We start from the raw sequence: 23414 nt of genomic DNA, 5'->3' as shown, positions 1-23414 counted from the left end.
AGGAAGACGCATGCTCAACTAAGTACATTGCTCGACTCAGCACCAGAATTCCTTCTTGCTCCACTGAGACCTAATCAAATGCCCTTCCAAAAGGAGGAAGCCAGAACATTTCTCCATGTGCCCAGATATAAAAATCAGAACAATCCAAACATCAACTAGCCTCTTAGAACAGCTACCAAAACTCAGCCTCTGCTACAGAGCGAGTGTCAGGGGACGCTTATCCTGAACATAAAAATATTTACTCAAAGTGCACAGGACCATTGGTGCAGTCAACTATTCCACAGTGTAACTCTACATTCTCATTTCAGATTACAACAAATGAACCCCCATTATTAGATCCTAAAAGGGCAGCCTTGTGTTTTCACCTGTAATCTGGAAGGGACAGATCCACTTCCAAATCCTGATATTTTCGTTACATAGTGTTAGACATATTAGACTAGTCCCCTGGTCATGTTGAATTTAGCCCCCCTTTTTCTCGCTAGGACAGAAAGTCAATTCATCCAGCTCATTCTTCGGGTATCAAGAGTGCAGCCTGTCGCATCTCAACCACCTTGTTCCTTGAAGCAGCTCTCAAGTTAAACGATTTTGATCAGCAAAAGGAAAATACATAGTCGCAAAACCATTGATTTGAGGCAATAATGTACCCGAAAGCTACCTTACTTTAGAATGCCATGTGGCCCGGGCCACTGAAATGAAACAATTTTGCTTAATATGGATTTGCTGCAGTTTCCATATATGCCATCATCTGCTGCATAATTTAGCAAATTGTTTTACCCCACAAAAAATGTTTCTAGGTCAAATGGATGTTATGTTATGTTAATATATTTATTAAGCGCACAAATACCCGAAGGTGTCTTGGTGCTAATCAAAGGTTACTGGGAGTGCTGCAATACCTATTGCTGTGAAGTAGAAAGCCCTTTGCAAAGTTTGACGAGTCATCTTTCCTTTGCTGATTGCTGTGTTTGGGTGTTACAAAAGGGGGTGGTGATGGACGGAGCATCTGAACCAATCAAACACTCACACCCAGTCAAAAGATCTGGGTTTAATCCATCACCGTTCTTTAGCCCACTCTGCCACCCTAGTTCAGGGTGTTGGACTGGTACTAACAAGGTGAAACCTTTGCCCACACTCTGTTATTGTGTAAAAATAGAAAATAATGAGATAATGCTATCCCAAAATGCGCTGCATTACTCCGCCTAAATGGCCTTGTCTTGCCCCATAATGAAACAAACCCTGCCACATAAGTTAGTCCTCCACTGCCACATAATTTAAGTGACTCTGCCTATGGCTTTTCATTCAATGCAAGGAAGTTTGACCCGCCTCCAAAAATGAATTCTTTGGCGACTTGATACATAACGGAATGCTAAGCCGCCTTCCACCGCCCTCCCCTGCGCATGCAGTAACAGGTAAAACTGAAAATGCCAGTGGTAACTCCGCCATCTGCAACAATGTCTGCCAGCCTTGCTTACTGCGCTCCACCCCTAATGATTGGGTGTTTTTATCCTGACCTTTTCTTGATTAGTATTGTTCCTGGTCAATAAAAAAAGACTGGTTCAAAATGGTGGCAGGACCAGAATACCTTTTTCAGAATATTTCCCGATCGTGTACAAAAATATCGCTCAATTGGAGTTAACAATAAAAAATGTGCACTAAACATGTTTTGTAAAAGCGATTTAAAATCTGAAAATTAGGTCAGACGGTATCTGAGTGTACGATTTTCTAACACAACCTATTAATTACATTGTTTTATAATCAGACACTCTGGCATGACTCAATTATCTCATTAACCGGAAACATGCACAATATGTCTATAGTCTTGATTTCTTAATTTTCTGAAGGAAAGGACAAACAGGTACATTGAATTAAGTATAAGAACAGTAACGGTCTAAGACAACCAAAGAAAATAAAGATCAAACAACATAGACTACATAGAAAATATGTTAATGGCCCTTTGAATTTAAAATGCGTTTGAGAAAGGTGAACATTATTGTATTTTACCCATTTGGTCACTTTATAAATTGGTCAGACTAACCAGTGACAACTGTGGGTATTTGTATGCGACAGCGCGAGAATTCACGCAGTCATTGTTTTTTTAATATACGTTTTAATGTAGAACGATGCGCCACAATGTTTTCTGTTTCATAACTATGTATGAATTATTGCCTCAAATGAAAAGGTTAGCGAGCCTATGCATTCATTTTCCTAAACAAAAAATGTAAATTCAAGGAGAGGCAGGCATCGATGTAATATGCCATGGGAGCACAGACGAGATGCATCAACTCTCTGTACAAGCATCAAATAACCCAGCCAACATCTCGTGGCATTTAAATCGATGTTATGAGAAGTCGCTTGAATAAGATTAAATTCCAATGAAGAGCTAACAGAATATAATAAAAAGCATATCAGTACCCTTGTTGGATAAATGTCTGCATCGACTCTTGCACGTTAAACTGGGGTTTTTAACAACACTTTTAAGGTACATTATTGATGGATGGAGGACATATATACATTAATAACAACACTATTGTTCCTTGTGATATGGATTGAAAGCATTATGTTCACATGCATAGTTCCCTATATTCAGTTAGCAGCACACACTGACAATTTTGTTATGATATATCTAGCTAGTTAGTAGTCAAGTGTCGAGCTGTCCGTAAAAATCAATCACCAACTATGTAGCGGAGAATATGAAGAGGGAACAGAAGGTGCCCGTCATATCAAGGCAATGTTGTGACTGGCTGGCTGAGAGAGCGGCGCGCGGGCAGAGGGCGCGCACAGAACGCATCCATGGAGGACAGCAGTCGTACTGCTTAGAGTCATGACTGATCAGCGGCCAATAAAACCACAGCCAATCCTTTTAAACATGGGTTCCTCATCACTGAGCCCGTAGATTAATCTTTCATAAATGGCTACTTTTATTAATTCTCTCTGGTGTACCATCACTGACTGCTCGACAGTTAATTATGCAGACATACTTCCCCGCTCCGGAATCCTGGTACTACTGCTGCGGAATTTGTTGCGCGACTGCTGAGCAATTCCAAGGAGGCTTGGGTAGGATGATGGCGATGACATGAGTCCTTATGGAAATCAGTGTGTCCAGTGACCCTTTCACCAGGCCGGAAAATTTGGGTATGCATGGGTCCCGTGCTCTCCATGCCACTGGAGTCAAGCTATCCTGGCTGATGAGGGCTGAAAGCCCGAAACTGGTCCTAGGATGCTTGTTTCCAGTCCAGGGAGGACCTGGCTTGGCAGTTCGGGCTGGACTGTTCCCATTGGGCACAGGGTCAGGACTGATTTGCATATGGCTGGGTCCAAACTGGAATGGCATGGTGAGCAGAAAAACGATGGATTTAGGCCCAGATCTCTGTACTGGGGTGAATGTATGACATTGTTCTGCATTCTGTACATCAATTGTCCTTTTTGGAAATAGAGGCAAAGCAAGACTTCCAAAAGGGTACCGGGGACCCTGGGTTAACACTGTACTTCTGTATTGTAGTGAAGATGGTTATTGCAGATGCGGATCATACTTGGGAATTTATACATTTGGAACATGCTTGGATTTATTTGCTGTTGAGGGAGAACCGCCCCAGAACCTGATTTGCGCAGCCTTCAAAGAGGAAATTGTACATTTACAGACTGAAAATGTTAATATACAACACAAACTATAAAACTACAGATTTTTGTAAAATCCAGCATGTTCATACTAGCACCTATTATAAAACACACGTCAAATGGTTTATACAGTAGCCAAGAGGAATACGATACAAAAAATGTATTATTCTGATGTTTTTTGTAAAAATATGTATGGAATGAGGAAACATCTCCAAGTGAGAAGACCAAAATCCTTGAGACTTGGGAATATATCTTGAGAGCTTCCAGATTTGATCATAACTATTGATCCTTAATTTATAGTATCAAAAGCAGCATCAAGCAAGATAGTTAACCGATGAGCAGTCTCTGACTGTCCATCAAAAGTCTTTGCTGCACATTGCTTCTATATTTAGCTACTTGAGGCTGCTCAAGGAAGTGAGGCCATGGTTTATACTTTGAAGGTGGCCCCAATGCAGCAGGGTGATAAAGGCATTTCCTGGCAACCCTGGCTGAATTGCCAGGTTATATTAAGAGATCTCCGCTGGCTCTTGTGGAAACCTCTGTGCCTTCAAACGAGCAGCTGGTTTGGTGGTGTCCCTAAAGGCAATGAAAGTGTGGGGAGCAACTGCCATGCTTCAGGCAGCCAATCACCAGATGTTTTTGTTTTTCAAAACCAAGCTCCCAAACCGAGAGTTTGTTTTTGGAAAACAAAAATGAATTGACTCCATCTCATTTTTTTCCCGGGGCGTGAGGGAATTAAAAAAAATGTTTTGCCTGTTTTGGGCTGCTGGGATTTCCCTGACAATCCGGAACAAGAAAAAAAGTACATTAGACCATCCACTCCAAATAGGGTGGGCAGTCTGACATATCTATGTCGAAGGCCCTAACTCCATTGGGACAATGGTATAGGGTTTCTGTGGGAAGATCCAGCTGGCGAACTGCCGTCCAAAACAGGATGGCCTGCCGCACTCTAAATAGGGCGGACGGACCATCAGTTTGACATACAGGTAATCCACCACATTTGTGGTGGAAAACATACCCACCAAGCACTTAATCAGGCCCTACGCTATTCCAGCATCAAGGTCATAGACATTACTAGGCGCAAGCATGAACTGGTTTAGCAGCATGCATTCTGGGATTTTCAAAGAGCTTCCTGGGTTCATAGAAGGTCATGGCACCTAACGTACATCAGACAATTTCCTCACCTGGACATAACTTCAGGCCCAATTTGGTCCCCTGCTCTGCAGTGACAATAACGACTATGATAGTTTTTTCTGAGTTTCAGTCTTCTGTGTTTTTGCTACTTTGTTACTCACCTCCAAAAAACACACATGCAGTTTACTCTCACCAGCCCCACCAGCATTTTCGCTACTATCCTTATTGGCAAGGAGAGTTTAGACCCACACGTTGCTGATCCGCTATGTTTTTGTCTAACTAACTACCCTTAGTGTCAGGCTGCAAATAATAGGGCGAGCAGAAGGGTTACTGGCTACCCGGACATAATTAGTTGATTGACATTATTTGGTTGAAATACCACAGAGTGATCAGTGACTAAGCATGGACGTCAATTCACTAAAACGCCTGGGGTAGCGGAAGTGACTTCACATGCCCCTTGACCTTCAATTTCACTCACACATACATATGCTTATACATACACACATAACCACACACTTTGCCTACACATTAACACACATTCACACTATCCTTCTGCTATCATTCCAAATCCAAATAACTGACTAACCTATCCACTTAAGATGTACTTGCATGTTTCACTATACTAATTCAACACTAATCCTCTATGGGTCCCGGAGTAGCGTGCTACTCGCCGAAAAAAGCGCTTTGACGCCTCGTCAGGGGCAGTAAGCGCTATATCAATGCAATTAAAATACAATACAATACATACACACACACACTCGTTTACATTAACACACTCAAAACTGGAAGCATTCACACAGCATACATACATTTAATAGCATTTTTTTACTTACCTCGGCTGCTAGGGAAAGTCATATTCCAGCTATTTGTACTCCATTTTTTTAAATTAAACTAATAGCGAGTAATGTAATATCATTCACTATTAGTATTATGAAAAATGTACAAAAAACAAGGCGAGTGAAGCCCCCACCGACGTCCATAGGGACAAGCTGCTTCTTCTCCCTGCCACCGATTTTGCCAGTGCTGTGGCTAGGGGGGGGGGGGCAAAGGCAGTGCCAGGGGTCACAAGGAGCATGCCAGGGGTCGTAGCAGTGACCTCTAAATGACCTCCGTGTGACTAAGAACATTAGGATTTAAAAGTGGTGGTGGCTGAGTGCAGGAGGGAACTGTCTCTGAGACAGGAGCAGCACCTATTTAGCTGCTAAGTAGGATTCTTTAGACCTAAAATGTCTAGCTGATGGGAGATTTCACAGCCCCTCTTAAAACTCCCTCACACATTCCCTGCTGGTTGGGAAGAAGTTTTACTCTGCTTCCGTTCTTCACACACCCAGCTAGTGGGGCGCGGATTCCACAGGGATTCCAATTGAAAGGGGGGAGATGTCAGGGTTTTACCTGCTTGCCAATGGGCAGCCAACAGGGCAGGTTTCACAGAGCTCACTTTCTGTCCATGCCTGCCTTCGCAGTCCTCCCTCACTTCAAATGCCTGGCCAATGGGGAAATGCTCCTATAGAGCTTCCGGTGAAAGCCTGGATATTAATGAGGATATTGTATTGCCATTTCATAATGGATGACCTCTGAGATTACGCAGAGCTCCTTGCTGGCACATGTCTGGCCAATAGGTATGGGCTTTGAAAGTGCTTCTCAATTTGACAGCGTTTTCAAATACGTAACAGTGATCAAGATATAGAAGTCTTACATTACAGTTGCCTTTGACACCATTGTGTCTGCCTAGAAAGTAGTGAGTGGCTCTACAGTGTTGTTCTGGGCCTCCGTGCGGGTAAGTAACATTGGAGCCCTGCCCACTTTCTGGACAGTAACAGCCAGCGTTATTTGGGGTGCAGTGCACCCCTCACATAATAGAGGCCCTGTGCACTAATGGTATCTAGGCACTGCCAAGAAGTAACTATGACAGCCTATGATAGACCTATGGAAGTGTGTTGACACATACCTGGCAAATAAGACGCCATCTTTAGAGTGCACATGACTCTACATTGTGAAGACGGATTTTACATACGTCAAAGACAGCCCATGAGAGACCAACAGTTCTGTAGAGGTGCTACATACTAGCCAAAGGAGCTCTGCAGGCACTGGCTAATTTGTAAAAATATAAGTGCTGGTGCTCCCATCAGGAGGCAGCTTGCGCTGGCTAAAACAGAACCAACTGCTAACCAAGAAAGTTGGGGAGAGGATGTGGTGTAATGGCCAGAGCTGCTGAGTTCGGAGCTGGGGGACCAGGTTCGAGTCTGGGCGTCGACTCATCATCCTGTGATTCTGCGCAAACCACTTAATATCCCCGTAAAAGAAAATGTCCTTAACGGGCTCTCATGAAAAGCGCGGGTGTTGATGAGTAAGTGCCGGTGCTAAGCACTGGAATCGACTCGTCATCCTGTGATTCTGCGCAAACCACTTAATCTCCCCATATAAGAACGTGTCCTTAACTGGTGCTCATGAAAAGTGCAGGTGTTGATGATAAAGTGCCGGTGCTGAGCACTGGAGGCCACCGGCTCAAATTATGCTCTGTCTACAAGAATGCTGTTTCTGCAGAAAACAGTTAAACACCCATCAGCGTTTCATATAACTAGAGGTGGCAAAGCAATATGTAACATAAGCATACACATTTTTCCAATATTCTAAAAGCACAACAGGAGTAAAGTCACGGTGCCTGCTTATTGGGTTATCACATACCTGGCCTTGCAGCAGAGGGAGACAGATGCTCTGATAAACCTGCTTAAATTTCAGCTCCTGCTGAAATACTTGCAGCACAGACATCTGGCTAATGCTCCCTCAAGAGTTGTAAGCACTGGGAATGTAGTATAGAAATAAAGGTGGCACCCCTTTAAATGTCCAAATAAAAAAATATATTTCCAAAGCAAACTGGAATTTGGATTTAATGGCAAGGGAAGATAACTATTTTGGGGGAGGGCGGCGTGGAGGAATGTGGAACCGAGGGGGGCAGAAGCGCCAAGAAACCATCAATATGTTTTGCCCCCGATCTCCACTGCAGAACATCTTGAGGAGTAAAAAAAAATGCCTTAGCAATTTCTGCTTTGGAAAACAGAGCATGCCGCCTGGTTGAAGCGCTCTTCCGACCTCTGTGGTGCGGTTTGAATGTGAAGTCAAACGCCGTCGGAATAATTAATTCAGGAAACTGAATCGAGACTTCTCAGTCTTGCATATGCTTGTGCGTCGAAAGGCCAATCTTTAAAACAACATTTACCCTTCAGAATCCGCCGGCTGACCTACGCACTCCCAAAACCAGGACGCGCCGTCTCATCACTTCCGATGCAGTTTTAACAATGTCAGAAAAAATAAGAGATGCAGAGTAAGTCCGTGCAAAAATGGAATTACGCTAGCAAAATTTGCAAAGAAAATCAGATCACGCAAAAATGTGCAAAATTTCCCATTACGCATTTTTGTGTACGTTTTTTCTCTGGTTTGATCAGGACATGCGTTGCCGAGTGTAATTTTCTGCTGGGACCTGTGCCTTATTTCAAGAAAAGTTCATGACATTTCGCAGAAGAAACTTTACGCGATTTCCCACATCCCTTATGAGTCCGGAGAGTTCAAGTTTTTGCTTTTGAGGCCAGGTCACAATAAAAATGCTTTTTTTGAAAACCAAGTGTCAAAACATGAACGTGAATCCACTTTGGAGATACACCTTAATATGTGACCAACGCCAAGAATCCTAATTTGGAGAGGGGGAGGGACTGATCCCAACTACAGTGCCAATAGGGCCCCCTACAATTGGCATTCATGCAACTCTGACTGTCACGATATAAGGACGCCTTTTAAAGCACTTACCCATATATTAATCAAGCATCCATTTTGCGATTCCTTATTAGCGAAAAATAAGGATTCGCTAATAAGGAATAGCAAAAGGCTATCAGCCTGATTCATGTACGGGCCGTTTTGCGTGGCCCTCATAGCGAATCATAGCGACTCGCTATTGAGGACACGCAAAACGGCATTCATGTAGGAATTGCTAAATCAATAGCGATTCCTACATGTTCTCTATTTGCGAGTAGCAATTTGCTACTCGCAAAAAAAGGAATTTCTCCCCATTCAATCCTATGGGCCAAAAGGCCCATAGGAATGAATGGGGAGTATCCCTTATTTGCGAGTAGCAATTTGCTACTCGCAAATCAGATAGCGATTTTAAGGGTGCCAGGGGTGTCCAAAGGACACCCTGTAGCACCCCTAAAATGCACATTTGAACAGGTGTTGCGCACACACATGTCCAAAGGACATGTGTGTGTGCAACATGCAACTTAGAAAAATGCTTTTAAAAGCATTTTTCTATGTTTTTGCTATTTACCGAGAGGTCTGACCTCTCGGTAAATAGCGGCCCAATTTTGCTAAATCGCAATTTTTGCAAGTGTCATGATTAGCATTTAAGGAATCTCTAATAGAGATTCCTTAAATGCTAATCCTCGCATATTTGCTACTTCCTCATTAGCGATTTTAGCATTTGGGATTATACCGCCTGATTCATGAAGCAAAATTGCACTCGCAAAGGGCAAGATTCTGAGAATCTTGCCCTTTGCGAGTGCAATTTTGCTTCATGAATCAGGCGGTATATGCAAGTAGAACTCGCTACAAAAATAGGGATTTCTTAAAATTCCTTAATTGCGATTCGCAAATTGCGAGTCGCAATTAAGGAATACCTCCCCATTCATTCCTATGGGCCTAGAGGCCCATAGGAATGAATGGGAAGACAATCTCAATTTGTGGTTCTCAATTACAGAATCGCAAATTGAGATTGCACTTTCAAGGGTGCCAGAGTGTCAAAAGGTTTTGCACGCCTGAAATCTGCATATGGGTACATCTTGCACACACACATACCCTAAGTGCATGTTTGTGTGTAAAATGGAACTTTGAAAAATGCACTTTAGTGCATTTCTCAAAGATTTTGCAAATTACCATGAAGTCCAACTTCATGGTAATTTGCTCCCCCTATTAGCGAAGTCGCTAATTTTTTTACATTAATGCATTGCATTTAAGGAATCTCAATTTCAGATTCCTAAAATGCAATTGCAATTTAAGTAATCGCAATTTTGCGATTTCTTAAATTGCGATTTTTGCATTTGGGATGATGCATCCCAAATGCAAAAATGCAGGTCGCAAAGTTGCAACCGTTTTTTAGCTTGATGCATCTATGCCTTACTACCTTGATTTTACCTCAAACTGTTATTGGTCGCTGCCAGTAAGTTTCCAATTTATATCTGCTGCAATCATTGTCCTTGCAGATTATGAGATCGTGTATCCAAGGAAAGACTCCGTACAGGAAACGGACACTGACTGTTTGTTCTCGCTTTTTGTTTTGAATTCAATTTAGTATACCTTTTTTATTATAGAAAACGTGTTATGATTGTACCGACTTTAAATATCTGGGCAATACATTATTATTATTCATATTTAACACGATCATGAATGTATCCCTCTGATTGCACATCTCATTTTATCACAGTTGTCCCATTTCAGATGCATTAAACACAGAACAATAAACTGAATAAAGTGTAATGTCATCAGTGTGGCATGGTAGGGTTTATCTACTGGATTTGACTGGTTTGGTGAAGCGGCAATTATATTGTCTTATTAAATGTAACATGTCGCACTCCTTGGGAAGCAAAGCAAACAGGAGAAAGTATTTCTTTAAAAGAGTTTAAAATTGAAAGGCTAGTTTGTCAGTTTTGCCGAGTGCGGTGATGTCGGTCCGGCCGTGCAGCCTTTGTTAGAGCAATACAGACGTCATGTGTCCAGCTTTCGAAGACGAGCCCTTCACTTGACCAAAAAAGTAGGCAAATTTTGAAAATTGCTATAACTCCTGCCAAGCTGAAATCGTCGGGAGATCGCAGCAAACTTGCCACAATTTCGCCTAACAAATGCGCCTGTATGGAGCAAGCATGAAAGCATACTGCTCCATACTTTGGTAACAATGCCATATGTGAGGCTTCCGCGTGCCATCTGGTATCACTGCAGCTGGAGGCACCCTCAGCAACTTCCAAGAATTAACTTACAGTAGAGCTTCACTTCCACATCACATTGAATGTTTTCTTAAATTGCGTTTAATATTTTACACAGGTTTACAAATCAACCACGTTTCTTAGAAATCGACATGCACACTATTGAATGTTCTCACACTAACAGCTCAGATTCTGATGAAGGGCGATGCATCCATTGGTGCAGGCGGTGCAGCGTCACCTGAGCCCTGAGACCTAGGGACCCACTGAACCCCATTAATGCTTTGCTTCACAGTTCAAACAGCGATAGGAGGGCCCATTTCCTTCCATGCTCTAAGGCTCAGGACACTCAGGCTAGGCCACTGATTCTGGCGGTAGCGTTCCTCCAGCTTCATAGGTTTCTAAGGTGACCGAAACCCTTCAATACATTCTGCCATGCCCAGTACAGGGAGCCTGCTAAAACGCTGCAACGCATTCTGGGATTCTGTGGAGTAAGGATGTGAAGTTTGCTCTATTTCCCTACATTGATAATTGAAAAATATAGAAAGCAGGTTCAGCTAAGCCGGTTTGGCAGTGCTTAATTTGTGTAGGTCGTTGTCAGAGGTCGGCCCCACACTTTTTTGGGGGACAAGGACTTATTTTTCATGATCAGTCTTTAACCTAGGACAACGTTTGTGGAGGGGATGGGGGAGAGTTCCTAAATAATAATACGAGGATCTATAATTATTCTTTTTTTTTTTTTTTTTACAAATTAAGAACTGCCTGTAGGTCCCTGATTATGGTCCTAAAAGTCCTTTGTAGGTGGGGATTGAATTTGGTGAGCTCAGTTCCCAGTTAGGGTGTCAGTCACACCCCTCCACAGAGCCATAGCATGGAACCAATCGGTGCTGGTGGTGCCATAACTTGAAAGATTTTTCCTTCCATAGGTCAAGGACTTCATAAGTCGGGAGTTTGCAGTATTTTCTCACGTCCACTGCTGTCCCATTAGGTAAGGGATTCCGGTACAGTGGCAGAGGAGGGTGAGTGAACTTTCAATTCAAGGGAACTGAAGAAATTCAAGGCTTCCTCACTTGAAAATAAGCCAACATCCAGTGTCAACTAAAACTATGAAAAATGTGTGCATGGCTGTCTCCAGGCTTTTGGATGTACCATGTGCTTTATTCCTACTTGTATCTCGGATGTTGTTTGATATTCTGTTCTCACTTCTCCTGGTTTGCGATCAGAAAATATACGAAATGTGTCTTAAAAAAAGAATTATAAACAGAGCGGATCACATGTTCTGAACAAACACGTAAACAGGCATATACACGCATTGTCAACTTCTTGGTAAAAATACTGTGTTACAGCTTCAGTGCGGAGAAATTAGTCCATGTTAACCTTAAAAAAACAGTGTTTGAAAGGTTTCTAATTTGGTGTTCTAGTGGTTTTTAGCCACTGGGAATCATACGCAACACAAACTAATTAAAACACTCATCCCCTACCTCCGGAGCAAAATGACACTCGCCATCATTCCCCACAACGCTAAAGAAATTCCCATTTGGTGCATTAGGAAATTGTCTTGTTGAGGCATAAGCCCATTACACTTCCTAGTCCCATACTACAAGTTCTGTCTCACTCTCCTCATTGACTACTAAAGCCACTTCCGCTACCTACAACCGTCTGATAGACCCAATTAGTAAAAAAAAAGCGTAGGCGCCATGTCACCAAATGTTTCTTAGGTGCCTGTTGCTGTTGAATGCTGGGTTTGAACAATACCAAGGTTGTCCAGTTTATATTCGACCTCAAGCATCTTTCGTCATCTGTGCTACTTTTCCTATTTTTTTTTGTTCCTCCTCCTTTCTCCCTCATTTGTGTTTCTCTCTCGCACTTTGGATGGATGATGAAAAATAAGTCATGGTTTCCAAAAATGAGTGCGGATGCCAACCACTGGCAACCGAGGTTACAATTTAAGCACTGCGCAAGTCCCGCATACATCCCTTCACTCACAACAGTCAACTACCATTTAGTCCAAGAAATTAACAATTGAAACCCATGACTACTAGCTGCAGAAAAACTTCATAATTTTCTTGGAATTTATATCCTCATCAGCTGATGTTTATTTCCAACAGAGACCTCTAGTTCATCCCCTATCCCTTTGGCCGCTATGGAAACTCACTGCCCCACCCCACTGCAGTTCTTCATTTCGCGAGCTATGGACATCCCTGGTTCTTCGCTCAAAATCTTTGGAAACTCATGGTCTTCCCGTTGACAGCAATCAACAGTTTATAAAAGTGAGGCAATCTCTTGCCACAGTTCTAGGAAATTCTGCTGCTTCTCAACACTATAGAAGTTCTTGGGCCCCTGCCACAAAACTATAGAAAGTCATGGTTTCCGTACAACTGCTACATAACAATATGAGTTTCACCTGGCAACGGTTAGTTAATCCTCATGATCCTCTTCCTAAAACACAGAGAAGCATGTGGCTCTGCTCCGAACCGCTTTTGGTAACTCATGGTTCTCCTTGAAGCATCTATTGAAATCATTGTTCTGCTCCAAGGTCCTCAGAAAACTCATAGCTCCCCTCCCAACTCATACATAAAGTCACAATTCTCCTCTGACAGCTTTGAAAATATTTGTCTACCCAAGAGTAATTGAAGTTGATGGTTCTCAGTCTGGAAACTACGTGAAGCCCCCTAAAGTCGTGGATCTTCTCCCAAAATGTATAGAAACTTGTGATTTGCATCCCAACTTCTGTAGAAACGTTTGGCTTTACTCTCGACAGCTTTTGAAATGTTAGTCAACCCAACAGCTATTAAAACTCATGGCTCACTCTCTCTCTAGCAGATAGGTAAAGGCATGCACACCCACAGCTACAGAAACTCATGGTTCTACTCCCAACATCTGTGAAAACTTGTGGTTCTACTCCCAAAACTTAGAAAAACTAGTGCTGTTCCTCCGAAACCCTACAGGACCTCTTGGTTCTCCTCCAAACATGTATAGAAGTTCATTGTTCACCACCACCAGCCATTAAGCTGATGATTCTCTCTCAGGCTGCGTAAGAACTCAACATTCTCCCACTATTGACTATAAATCCACTGCCCTTGCCCTGCCAACTCATGATATAACTAAACGATTAGGAAACTAATGGTCCTCTTTGAGTGCCATGAAAGCTTATGGATGTGTCATCTGGAGCTCATAAGCTCATAGTCCTCCTCCTGACAGCTATGGAAACACAGAGGTAATACTAATAATGATAATAATAACTTGTTTTTCTATAACACCATCCTTTTTCCTGTTTCTAAGCATTCTCAAAAGCTGTTAATGAGATTGGTCCTTTAATGGTACTCTATGGGCCTTGAAAGTTAGGCTAAGATGACCCTGTCTTCATTCAACTTCCATAGACTTATTTTAATGAATCTTTACTAAGAGTCTCAAAGCCTAAAATTGCTTCTTGGCTCAATGATGGTGAAATGGCAAGAACTAGGCAGCTGCAGACAACAACCATTTTTGAAGATTTACAAACTGAAAAGGATGGTATGGTATGAGATATAGGCAAAGAGTTCCCGGTCACAGAGGCTTGAACAGAAAAACTACGGCCATGAAGGTGTGCTCGTTGGTCAGATAAAGTTCTAACGGGTCTGGTGGGGATACATGGAAGAGTGTTTTCATCGATAAAAGTTGGAGAATACCCATAAATCACATTATGAATTAAGATTTGAATTTTACAGGTTATTTGTTCTTGAATCAGCAGCCAAAATAGATAGGCTAAAAGAAAACTAAGTGGCAAAACCCCGAGTGCCCCAATATAAGGCTGGCTGCATAATTCTGGCTCATCTAAAATGTCTTTATTAAATACTTAAGCAACACTAAATAAAATGAGTTAGCGCTGTCCAAGGAGAACCAATGACGGCAAACACGGGCAGAAGCGCCCCGCTGTCATTCTGGAACAAGTGGCATAGATGGAACATGCAGCTCAATACAACAGTAGGGAGTTGGTTGTCTAATGAGAGGGAACAATCAAAATAAACTCTCAAAGTGAGAATAGAAGCGACTGAGATCATATGTGAACCCGTCTCAAAGGATCCATTAAGAGGTTCATGTTGACGCAACCACTCACATATCTGTCGGAATTGAGTTTAACCCAGAGTTGACTGACCTATAGGGCCCTCAGGCAGTGCCTGATGGGCTGGTCTGACAGATCAGTGTGTGGGCTGTGTTTTTTGGCAGGTTGTGGGGATGTTTTATGGCATGTTTTTACCATTGACATAGCCTGCAGCCAGCTCAAATCTATGCAGTCTTATACACCTTGCAAAACTCTTAGACAGCGTATCTTTACAAGTTCAAAACCGCCCCAGTTTGCAAACATGGGACACTTTTTTAGCTCTCTAATTCACTAGAGGGGGCCTCTTTTATTTTGGTGCCCTGGCGTATTTTCTGTCCCAGTCCAATCCAGCATTCATCCATTCCCAAACAGACCTAATGCAGAATTGTAACAATCTTACTTATGACTTCTTACCAGCCAGCTTAAGAATAGATTTGGTATCATAGGCAGATAAACAGAATGTGAACCCCAAGGTTGGCTTGCGGCTTAATGCAGATGGTGAATAGTTAGGAGTAAAGAGCAGAACCCTCAGGGGTTGGGGGGATCAAACTACTGGGATGGGAGCAGCAAAAAGGGGGAGATTCCCTGACTAAAATGTGGCGCATGAAAAAAGAAAGAAAAAAACAGGACAGCACAGAGTCAGTGATGTAGACGGCCCTAAGGGGATCCAACAGAACTGAACGATTGCATATGTTGGACCCTGCTGAAAGATGCAACAGGATCAGGCCACCAACATCACCTGAATCTACTTACTGTCCGAGGTCGTCATTGACTTCTAGAAGCACAAACTCCATGTTGTGACCATGGCAGAAACGTTTTTGTTTTCGGAGTGTTATAAAGACCGATGGTATCAGAGTGCTTTACATGAGCACCTGTTACGTTACAGACAAATACATACATTTGTGTTAGGCACAGGGAGATTAAGTGATTTTCCCAGAATCACAGGATGTTGAGCGTCGCTGCCGAGACTCGAACCTGGTTCCCCAGCTCAGAGGTCGACCCTCTAGCCGTTATGCCACATTCTCTGCCACTTGCCTGAGCAAGGTCCAAGGTGTACAAATGGACATGGCAGATATTTTAACACCATAGTTCTCAAGTAGTTCAGTAGCAGCACTCAACAGAACTACAGTTCTATAATTGCTAAGCACCAAGGGGTTGGCTTCCATTTTTTTCAACAGGACAAATGGTCTGAAACTGAGTGCAGCACGAGGGAGGAACTCTTGATACTTCTCAATGCTCAAAAGAGGATAGATGAATTTCAATACATTAATTGAGCAAGGGTTCATGAGCAAAAGCAGTTTGAACTTAGGAAGGGCCAAACAAAATCATCATAAGATAAAACAGAAAATATGAACAGAAAATAAGGAAATTGGGCACATGGATGGGGGGGACTACTTTCTCAAATGGAAGTATAAATGGTTTGAATCTTGTTGGTGTAACAAGAACTTAAAGCAGCACTGAATTCCTGTGAGGCAATGAATGAAGGATGCAGTGCTAGAGGGTTAGTAAGTTTGTTGAAAGTCCTCAAGATCATATCCTGAGAGTTGTAGGCTGGATGAACCCGATTGGAATCAATTTCCATCTGACGTGCGTGCTGCATCAGATATCTGCCCCTAAAGCCTACTTTGCGGAGCCATCTTGCGGGTGGTAATACCAATTAAATGTGATAGAGTATTCCAACACAGTTTAGAACTGCTACATAAACTTATAAAACAGTCAAGCAACTTCAATGGAGACAAAGGAACAGCTGTAATATCCTTGCATATTTCTACCAACAAACTATTTGTCTTGCAAGCTCATGTTGATCTTATAAACTGATGGGGAAATACGTGGCACACCCACCATAAACTAATCCACTCCCATACATAGTTACTGAGAGCCATGGTGAACCTCGAAATACCGATACATCTCCGAACAAAAGCAATGTACACTATTTGTGTTTTCGCCAAAATCTGTGCATTCTTGATCCTAGATGGTTTCCAAACAATTACAGTGGAAACTCAAAGCACTGCCATCTAAAACAACACAGCTCCCAAAGCACTCAATCAACTTTTATATACTTTAACTGCCCTACTAAGCAAAGTCCATGTACTAGTCAAGTGCATGTAGTATATACAATAAGTGTAGTATCTGAGTCATGCCTTGTGGACTGAGACTGGGAAGTGGCATCGCTAGCTGTTGGGCCGCCCATGGTGGTCACTGGGTTTGATGCCTGGCGGCCACACGAAGAGCCGCGGCGTGGCTGGCGAGACCCATGATGGCCGCCCTGAATGGCAGCAGGTAAGAGAGGGGGGCACCCCCCAAACCTCGTGCCAACCGCCCCCCTTGCTACGCCTCTGAGACTGGATCTGAGCAGGAGCCTGGATAGTAGAATGTGGTGAGGTCATAGTGATCTAAAGCAACAGGGATGAAGGATGGAGGAACAGAGTCAAGGAGAGTACATGCTGAATGGCTGAAGTCTCTTGTAACGAATAAACGATGAGTTTTTACTCAACAGTACAGTATCTACTTGTTCCTTCTTGTGAGTCCCTTGTCTCACTAGCAACGAGGATGAGATGCTATGGACTTGCCAGTGCACTTTCCAGTAATCATATAAAAAATGGTTGTAACAGCTGGCCTGCCATGGAAGCCTCTGATATACCTATCTAACAGTGGAAGAAGCTCCTGTTACTGCTACTGACACCTAAGGGAAGTCTTTGTCTGGCTCCATAGTGCTCGGCGTTTGTGACCTAGGGCACTATATTATGGAAAATAAACACAAGGAAAAAGAGGGTGAGCTCCACAGAAAGCAGGTAAGGTATAGAAGGACTTTCATAGATTGACACACAACTCTCGCCCCTGTTGCTGGAAGACATTTTGGGGGATTTCTTACATGTTCTTAAACTTTGGATGACTTGGTGGTCCTCCAGGAGAATTGCCTTCCCTTGAAGAGGACCCAACAAGAAGTTGTGAGTTGAATGCAAAATATTTGATGGACAATGAAGTTAAGGTGTATCCTCATAGGACATATCATAAAGCAGTTTAGGTCTATCAAAGAAAATGGAAAGCGCTATATAGAAATACCACTACAATTCAATGTATTAGAACATTGGAATGTTGAGCGCTCCTTTGAAGGCTATGGAGTAGCTGTGGGCTTCTAATGGATAGTATAAACCTTCTGATCCAACATTCCATGTCTGTCTTTATGTAATTCCCTTTTTAATTTAGAATATTCTACCCTCGGTGAGTGGAATGTTCCAACAGCCTTATAGCCCTTCTGCCTCGAAGTCTACTGGTTGTTAAAGGCCCTCTCCCTCGTTATAGACCCTCGTCTGCGGCTCGGGCCGATAATCGGGTACAGGTCCTTTAACAACCAGTATTGCCCTCAATAGTGAGCTATAAGGCTGTAAGAGGTCTTGGGTACCAGACATGCAGTTTTAAATCAGAAAGCAAGCAAGAAGACCTACTAGCTAGAATTATATGATCCCTGCATGTCTTATCGATTAGCATTATGGCAACTTTTAAATCGACCGTAATTATTTGTCAGGAAGATTTAAGTACCAAGAGCTGTATTGGCCTAGTTTAGAAAGTATCGAACAGATCACGCTGACCTTTCGACATTAAAAATTACAACGTAGGCAGGTTTAGCATCCTCCTGTTTCACTGCCTCCCACTGCTTGCTCTATGGTGCACCCTGTCCAAAACAGAGTCTCAATGTCTTTTATCTTCTTGGAAATCCCAGAGCACCTCTCGAAAGTATATGGGGATATCAGAGCAGAGAAGGCGTCTTGTGTCTCTCCCCAAAGGAGAAAGCAGTCAACCAACTGCGGGGTTGGAGACAGGCACGAAAGTCTGATCTCAACCTCACCATGGAATTTCATTTGGGTATCAGCTACATGAATGTGATAACGAAGATTATAAGTAGGGATGGGGTCCTGGTTTGTGGTATTTATTTTTTGAACATTTTATCTCTATTGATCTATATTTTTTTATGTCCATATTATTAGCAATTATTCATGTTTATTTGGTGTTTAACAGACAAATTAAGTTTTACCACGTTTATTTAATTGCTAAATGCGTACTTGTACTTTGATGCCTGTCGAATTTTAGCACGATAAACTGCCAAATTTAATAAATCAATACACTCGTATGAAAATATTAATATAATAATAGAAAAAAGTGCACATGCAAAGGAATTTATAAAAATGTCAGCACTTTGTTTTAAGTCTCCATACTGTCAATCTGCACAGGTGCTGGTCTGAAAATCATCAATGACAGCGTGGTGAATACGGTGGAGCCAGGGGCTTCCTCCTGTAGCGATGACCCAACTACTGCAAGCCACCAATCAAAAGAGGTATGTTGCACTTGCAGGAACACTTAAATGAAAAATCAGACGTGATGTTAAGTAGGGAAAATCTTGATCACCTGTCAGTGTTCCGAATGTGTTACTGGCATAGAACCATTCACTGTCGTAGCTCTGATATTATTAAATTCATAAAGGATAAATGATCCAACACATAAGTAATCTGATTTTCAGGAACCGGGCAGTTATCTCATTGGTCTTTGGAGTGTCATGGAACTGTTAGCTCAGTGGACACGAAAGTAGCACTGTACCGTTAGTTCATTGGACAAGAGTGTGTCATGGAAGCTCATTGAACCAGGGAAATGTAAATGTAAAATGTAAATTGATACTTGTATAGCGCACTACTCACCCGCAAGGGTCTCAAGGCGCTTGTACGAATACCGCTGTGGAACCCGTCCTGGCTTTCCCTGTGAGGCGTCCACTCCTGGGCACCCCCAAGGTGAAGTCAGGCATCCTTAGCGTTGTGGGGGCCGTTGTGGAGATTAAGCAAGCTATTGCCCAGAGTTGCACTCTATGGTTAGAATAGGCACCGAGGCGAGAATGATCAGGTCCGTGGAATTTTGAGCCCAAGACCCACCGAGGCAGGGAATTGAACCGAGGCAGGGAATTGAACCCTGGTCCCGGGCTAGACCTCTGCGTCAGGGTCTGCCGCTCTAACCATTGAGCCACACTTCCTTTTGGTTCATTGGGCCGGTGCGCGTCAGCACTATGCCAGACAGAACCCATATAAGCTATTTGAAGCTAAGTATGTGAAGCACCTTCAGAGATGATATTTGAGAATCTGGAAAATAAAAAACCAAGACCACTGGAATGATTCCATTCTGTGGCCAACACATTTTCTGCACAATTATGGATTTGCCACACTTGCCACACAAGCTATCAGTTTCTGAATAAAATCGTGAAGTAATACTGCTTCAATATCTTGTGCAATAAACTGCATACTTTGCCTTTTCTTACTGCATAATTTAGTCAACCCTGCTGCATAATGTGGTCCTCCTTTGCCACACAATTTCATTTCAGTGCCTCTGTCCACGAGCTGTTAAGTGCAGGGCCACAAGCTCTTCAGTGCAACAACGAGAGCTTATCACTGCATGTCTATGAAATGTGAAGTGCGGAAGCATACGCTATTTTTCCAGGGACTGTCATCTGTTTCAGTCTTGGAATTTCTACCCAATTACGCAATGGTCGTGCTTTTTGGGAAGAGCTATTATTCATTTCACAAGTGTGGGGCCCAACTCCAACTATCTTTAGTTTCCACGAGTCACAATCACGCTGCTTTCCCCTCTCTGCACTTTCCTCCAGGGTTGGACTGGCCTACAGGGCAATCAGGCATTGCCTGGTGGGCTGGTCTGACAGGCTAGTGTGTGGGCTGTTTTTTATAGTAGTTTTGGGCCAGTTTTATTGTTGATTTCTCGGCTATTACCACTTGTTTTAGCTATCTGGTTCGCTAATGGGGCCACTTTTATTGTGGTGCCCGGTCCTATTTTTGTCACGGTCCGACCCTCATCGGCCTTTCTAGTGCCAGATATACGTGCCTTTGCCACCCCACCCTCATTTCAAACTGCTTGCTCGACTATCACCTATTGTCACCCCTTCTTTGCCCCCTCCACTGCTCGATCTTCTATTGCCCAGACCTTTCTATTCTGCCTGTTCTTTTCTTCTTTGCCCAATCTTTCCCCTGCTGTCCACTCGATCCTGTACTGCTCACCCTACCCTCAGCTTGCTAAGTTATTATCCTACAACTACTCTTTGATCTCAGTCTGACTTTCTTGCCTTCCTCCAAACTTTCATTCTCTTTTCAAATGTTCACCCTCTGTGCACTCTTCCTGCCCCTCAATCGCCCTCCTCTTTTCTCCTCCCCCTAATCTTTGCTTTCTGTCGCCTCTTTCCTCCTCTGTGAGTTCTTCCCTCCTCTGCCAGCTTTTATTACACTTGTGCACTTTAATTTTCTACTCAGCCCCCACGTCATGAATCTTTCCTTTTTCTATCTTAACTTCCTTCCTCTCCACAAAGTCTCCCCCTGGATCCCAGTCTCCCATCTCCTCAACCTTCGTCCTCTGCACTCTCTTGCCTCAATCACGCCACTCTTTCTCCTTCTACTAAAACGCCCCCTCCATCCCCGCACCCTCAGTTTGACATTCTCTGCCCAATGTTCCCACCTGTCCTCCAGTATTCCCTCTTCTCCGGTGTTTGGAATGGAACTATCGCAGTGCAGGTACTCTATCCAAGAGCACCTGTATGCTCATCAGAAGTGCAGGTAGTGCCCCATAAAAGTATTGCAGCCCTGCTGGTAAGTGCTGACACCCTTCCTTTTAATGTAAGGAATTACAGGTATTCAGTACCTCGCAGTACCTGCCCATTTGAAGCACTGTTACGCTGATATTTCCTAATATTCTCCCCCTAGCGACCTTATTTTCCTCAAATCTTTTCCATTCATTCGGCCGATGACTCTGTCCTTTTCTAACTTCCTTTCTCTGCCCACGCTCTGCCCTCTGACCAGTTCTCCATATCTTTCGCCTCTGCACAAATATCACACCCCGAGCACCCTTCCCTCCTTCGCCCACCCTTCCCTCCATCGCCCATTCTTCTCTCCTCCGGAAGTTAAGCTCCCTCAGCTCCGCCTTCGTCTGTCCCCACTCGAATCCCTCAAACTTTTCTTTTATCCCGAAAGCTCTCTCCCTTCCGCCTGACCTCACCTTCCCTATCACCTCCTCAACCCCTGCCCATCCCCCACTCTACCCGTCACCACACCGCCGAGGGTGTCAGTAAATGCATTTTATACAACCCCCCTCGTCATTTCCTTCGGCCCAGGAGGAACTTTTCACTTCATTCGCACCCTCCCTCCTCTCAGAAAAGTGCCTCCGCACCTGTTACATGTCGCCTACTCCCTTGTTGCTGTCCTTTCTAAAAAAAAATACACGGGGCGACCACACACCATGACCCTGCCCCTTCAGGTGCGCACCCCACTTTTACATCACCGAGTCTCACTTAGGCCCTGATGCAGTTTATATAACCCCTTTCTTGTGGACTGGGGGCGCATTTCTGTGTTTTCCTAACATGTGCACGAATTTCCTGCACGGCCATGCCTTCTAAGTGCCGCTTCGAGGGTACACACACGTAAGGGGGCAAAGGGAGAAGAGGATGCCCTGTCTGTCACGTGCTTTCAGTCAGACGGTGTGGAGGGGGGAACCTCAACACCCCCCCCCCCCCCCCCCCGCCCCGCGTTAGCCCTGGTGTAGAGGAATGCGTGTGCCCAGTGCACAGGTAACAGTGATTTCCACTGCGCCCACCACATACACATCCGTGCCCCTCCCCACTGGAAGAACCCCACGCCCGTCACCCCGCAAGTGCCCCCGAGAATAGCGAGGTCTCTTACCCGGCTGGCATGTCGGGCTCAGGCCCCCCTGCCTGGCCCTGGTGGTCTGCTTTCAGGGGCGTTTGGGCGTCCTCTCCCTGGCTCCTCAGGCTGTGGAAGCCCACCATGCGCTGGGGCAGCGGGCAGCAGAAGGCTGGGTACTCCATAGACCCGGGGGCGGGGGTCCCCCAAAGTGGACTTCAGTCTCGCCTCTGTCTGGGGGAAACGCAGCACTTTCCGTTCAGTGGCTGCTCCAGCCGCTCACGTTTCTTCCCCTCGCCTCCTCCTCCTCCTGCCTCCTGGAGTCATTATGAATTGCAGAGCACGTTGAGGCTTTCACTGCCTCTGTGTGTGTGTCTCACTCTCTCTCTCTATTACTCTCCCCCCTCTCTCCCGCGCGCGCACACACACCCCCTTTTCCAGCCCATCAGTCCTGCCTTTCAAATGCTGATTAGCGGACATTGTGACTGGAGGAGCTGGGGGGAGGGGATTCCATTACATCCCCTGAATATCCAGGCATAAACACATACATACACACACGCACACACACACACGAGCACACGCACAGATCACGCATACTGATTCTGAGAAAAAACAACATTTAACCCTTTCCAGGAAGCCAAAGCTGGACACTGAAAGAGAAGAGAATCACAATACAGAGCCTGACCAAGAACTTGCACGCACCCCCAAGGCCAACGTGGTTGCATAGAGCTTAGAAGGCCACCGTGACTGCATAGAGCTTAGAAGTCACCATGGCTGCAACGAGCTTAGAAGTGACCGTGGCTGCATAGAGCTTAGAAGTCACCGTGGCTGCATGAAGCTTAGAAGGCCACCGTGGCTGCATAGAGCTTAGAAGGCCACCGTGACTGCATAGAGCTTAGAAGTCACCATGGCTGCATAGAGCTTAGAAGTGACCGTGGCTGCATAGAG

General features: G+C 44.1%; 1 protein-coding gene across 1 annotated transcript in view; it reads right to left on the bottom strand.

The window, feature by feature from the left end:
- Nucleotides 1-22786, bottom strand: part of NPAS1 (neuronal PAS domain protein 1) — a 514689-nt gene extending 491903 nt beyond the window's left edge. Inside the window, exon 1 of the mRNA XM_086938467.1 lies at nt 22506-22786. Coding sequence (XP_086794593.1) covers nt 22506-22651 — 146 coding nt within the window. The 5' untranslated portion in view covers nt 22652-22786. The remainder of the gene's footprint in view (nt 1-22505) is intronic.
- Between the last annotated feature and the right edge of the window lie 628 nt (nt 22787-23414).

The sequence above is a fragment of the Lissotriton vulgaris genome, chromosome 9 (assembly GCF_964263255.1).
Source record: "Lissotriton vulgaris chromosome 9, aLisVul1.2, whole genome shotgun sequence".
NCBI lineage: Eukaryota > Metazoa > Chordata > Amphibia > Caudata > Salamandridae > Lissotriton > Lissotriton vulgaris.
Note: the sequence above shows the minus strand (reverse complement) of the source record. Positions and strands in the feature narration are given on the sequence as shown.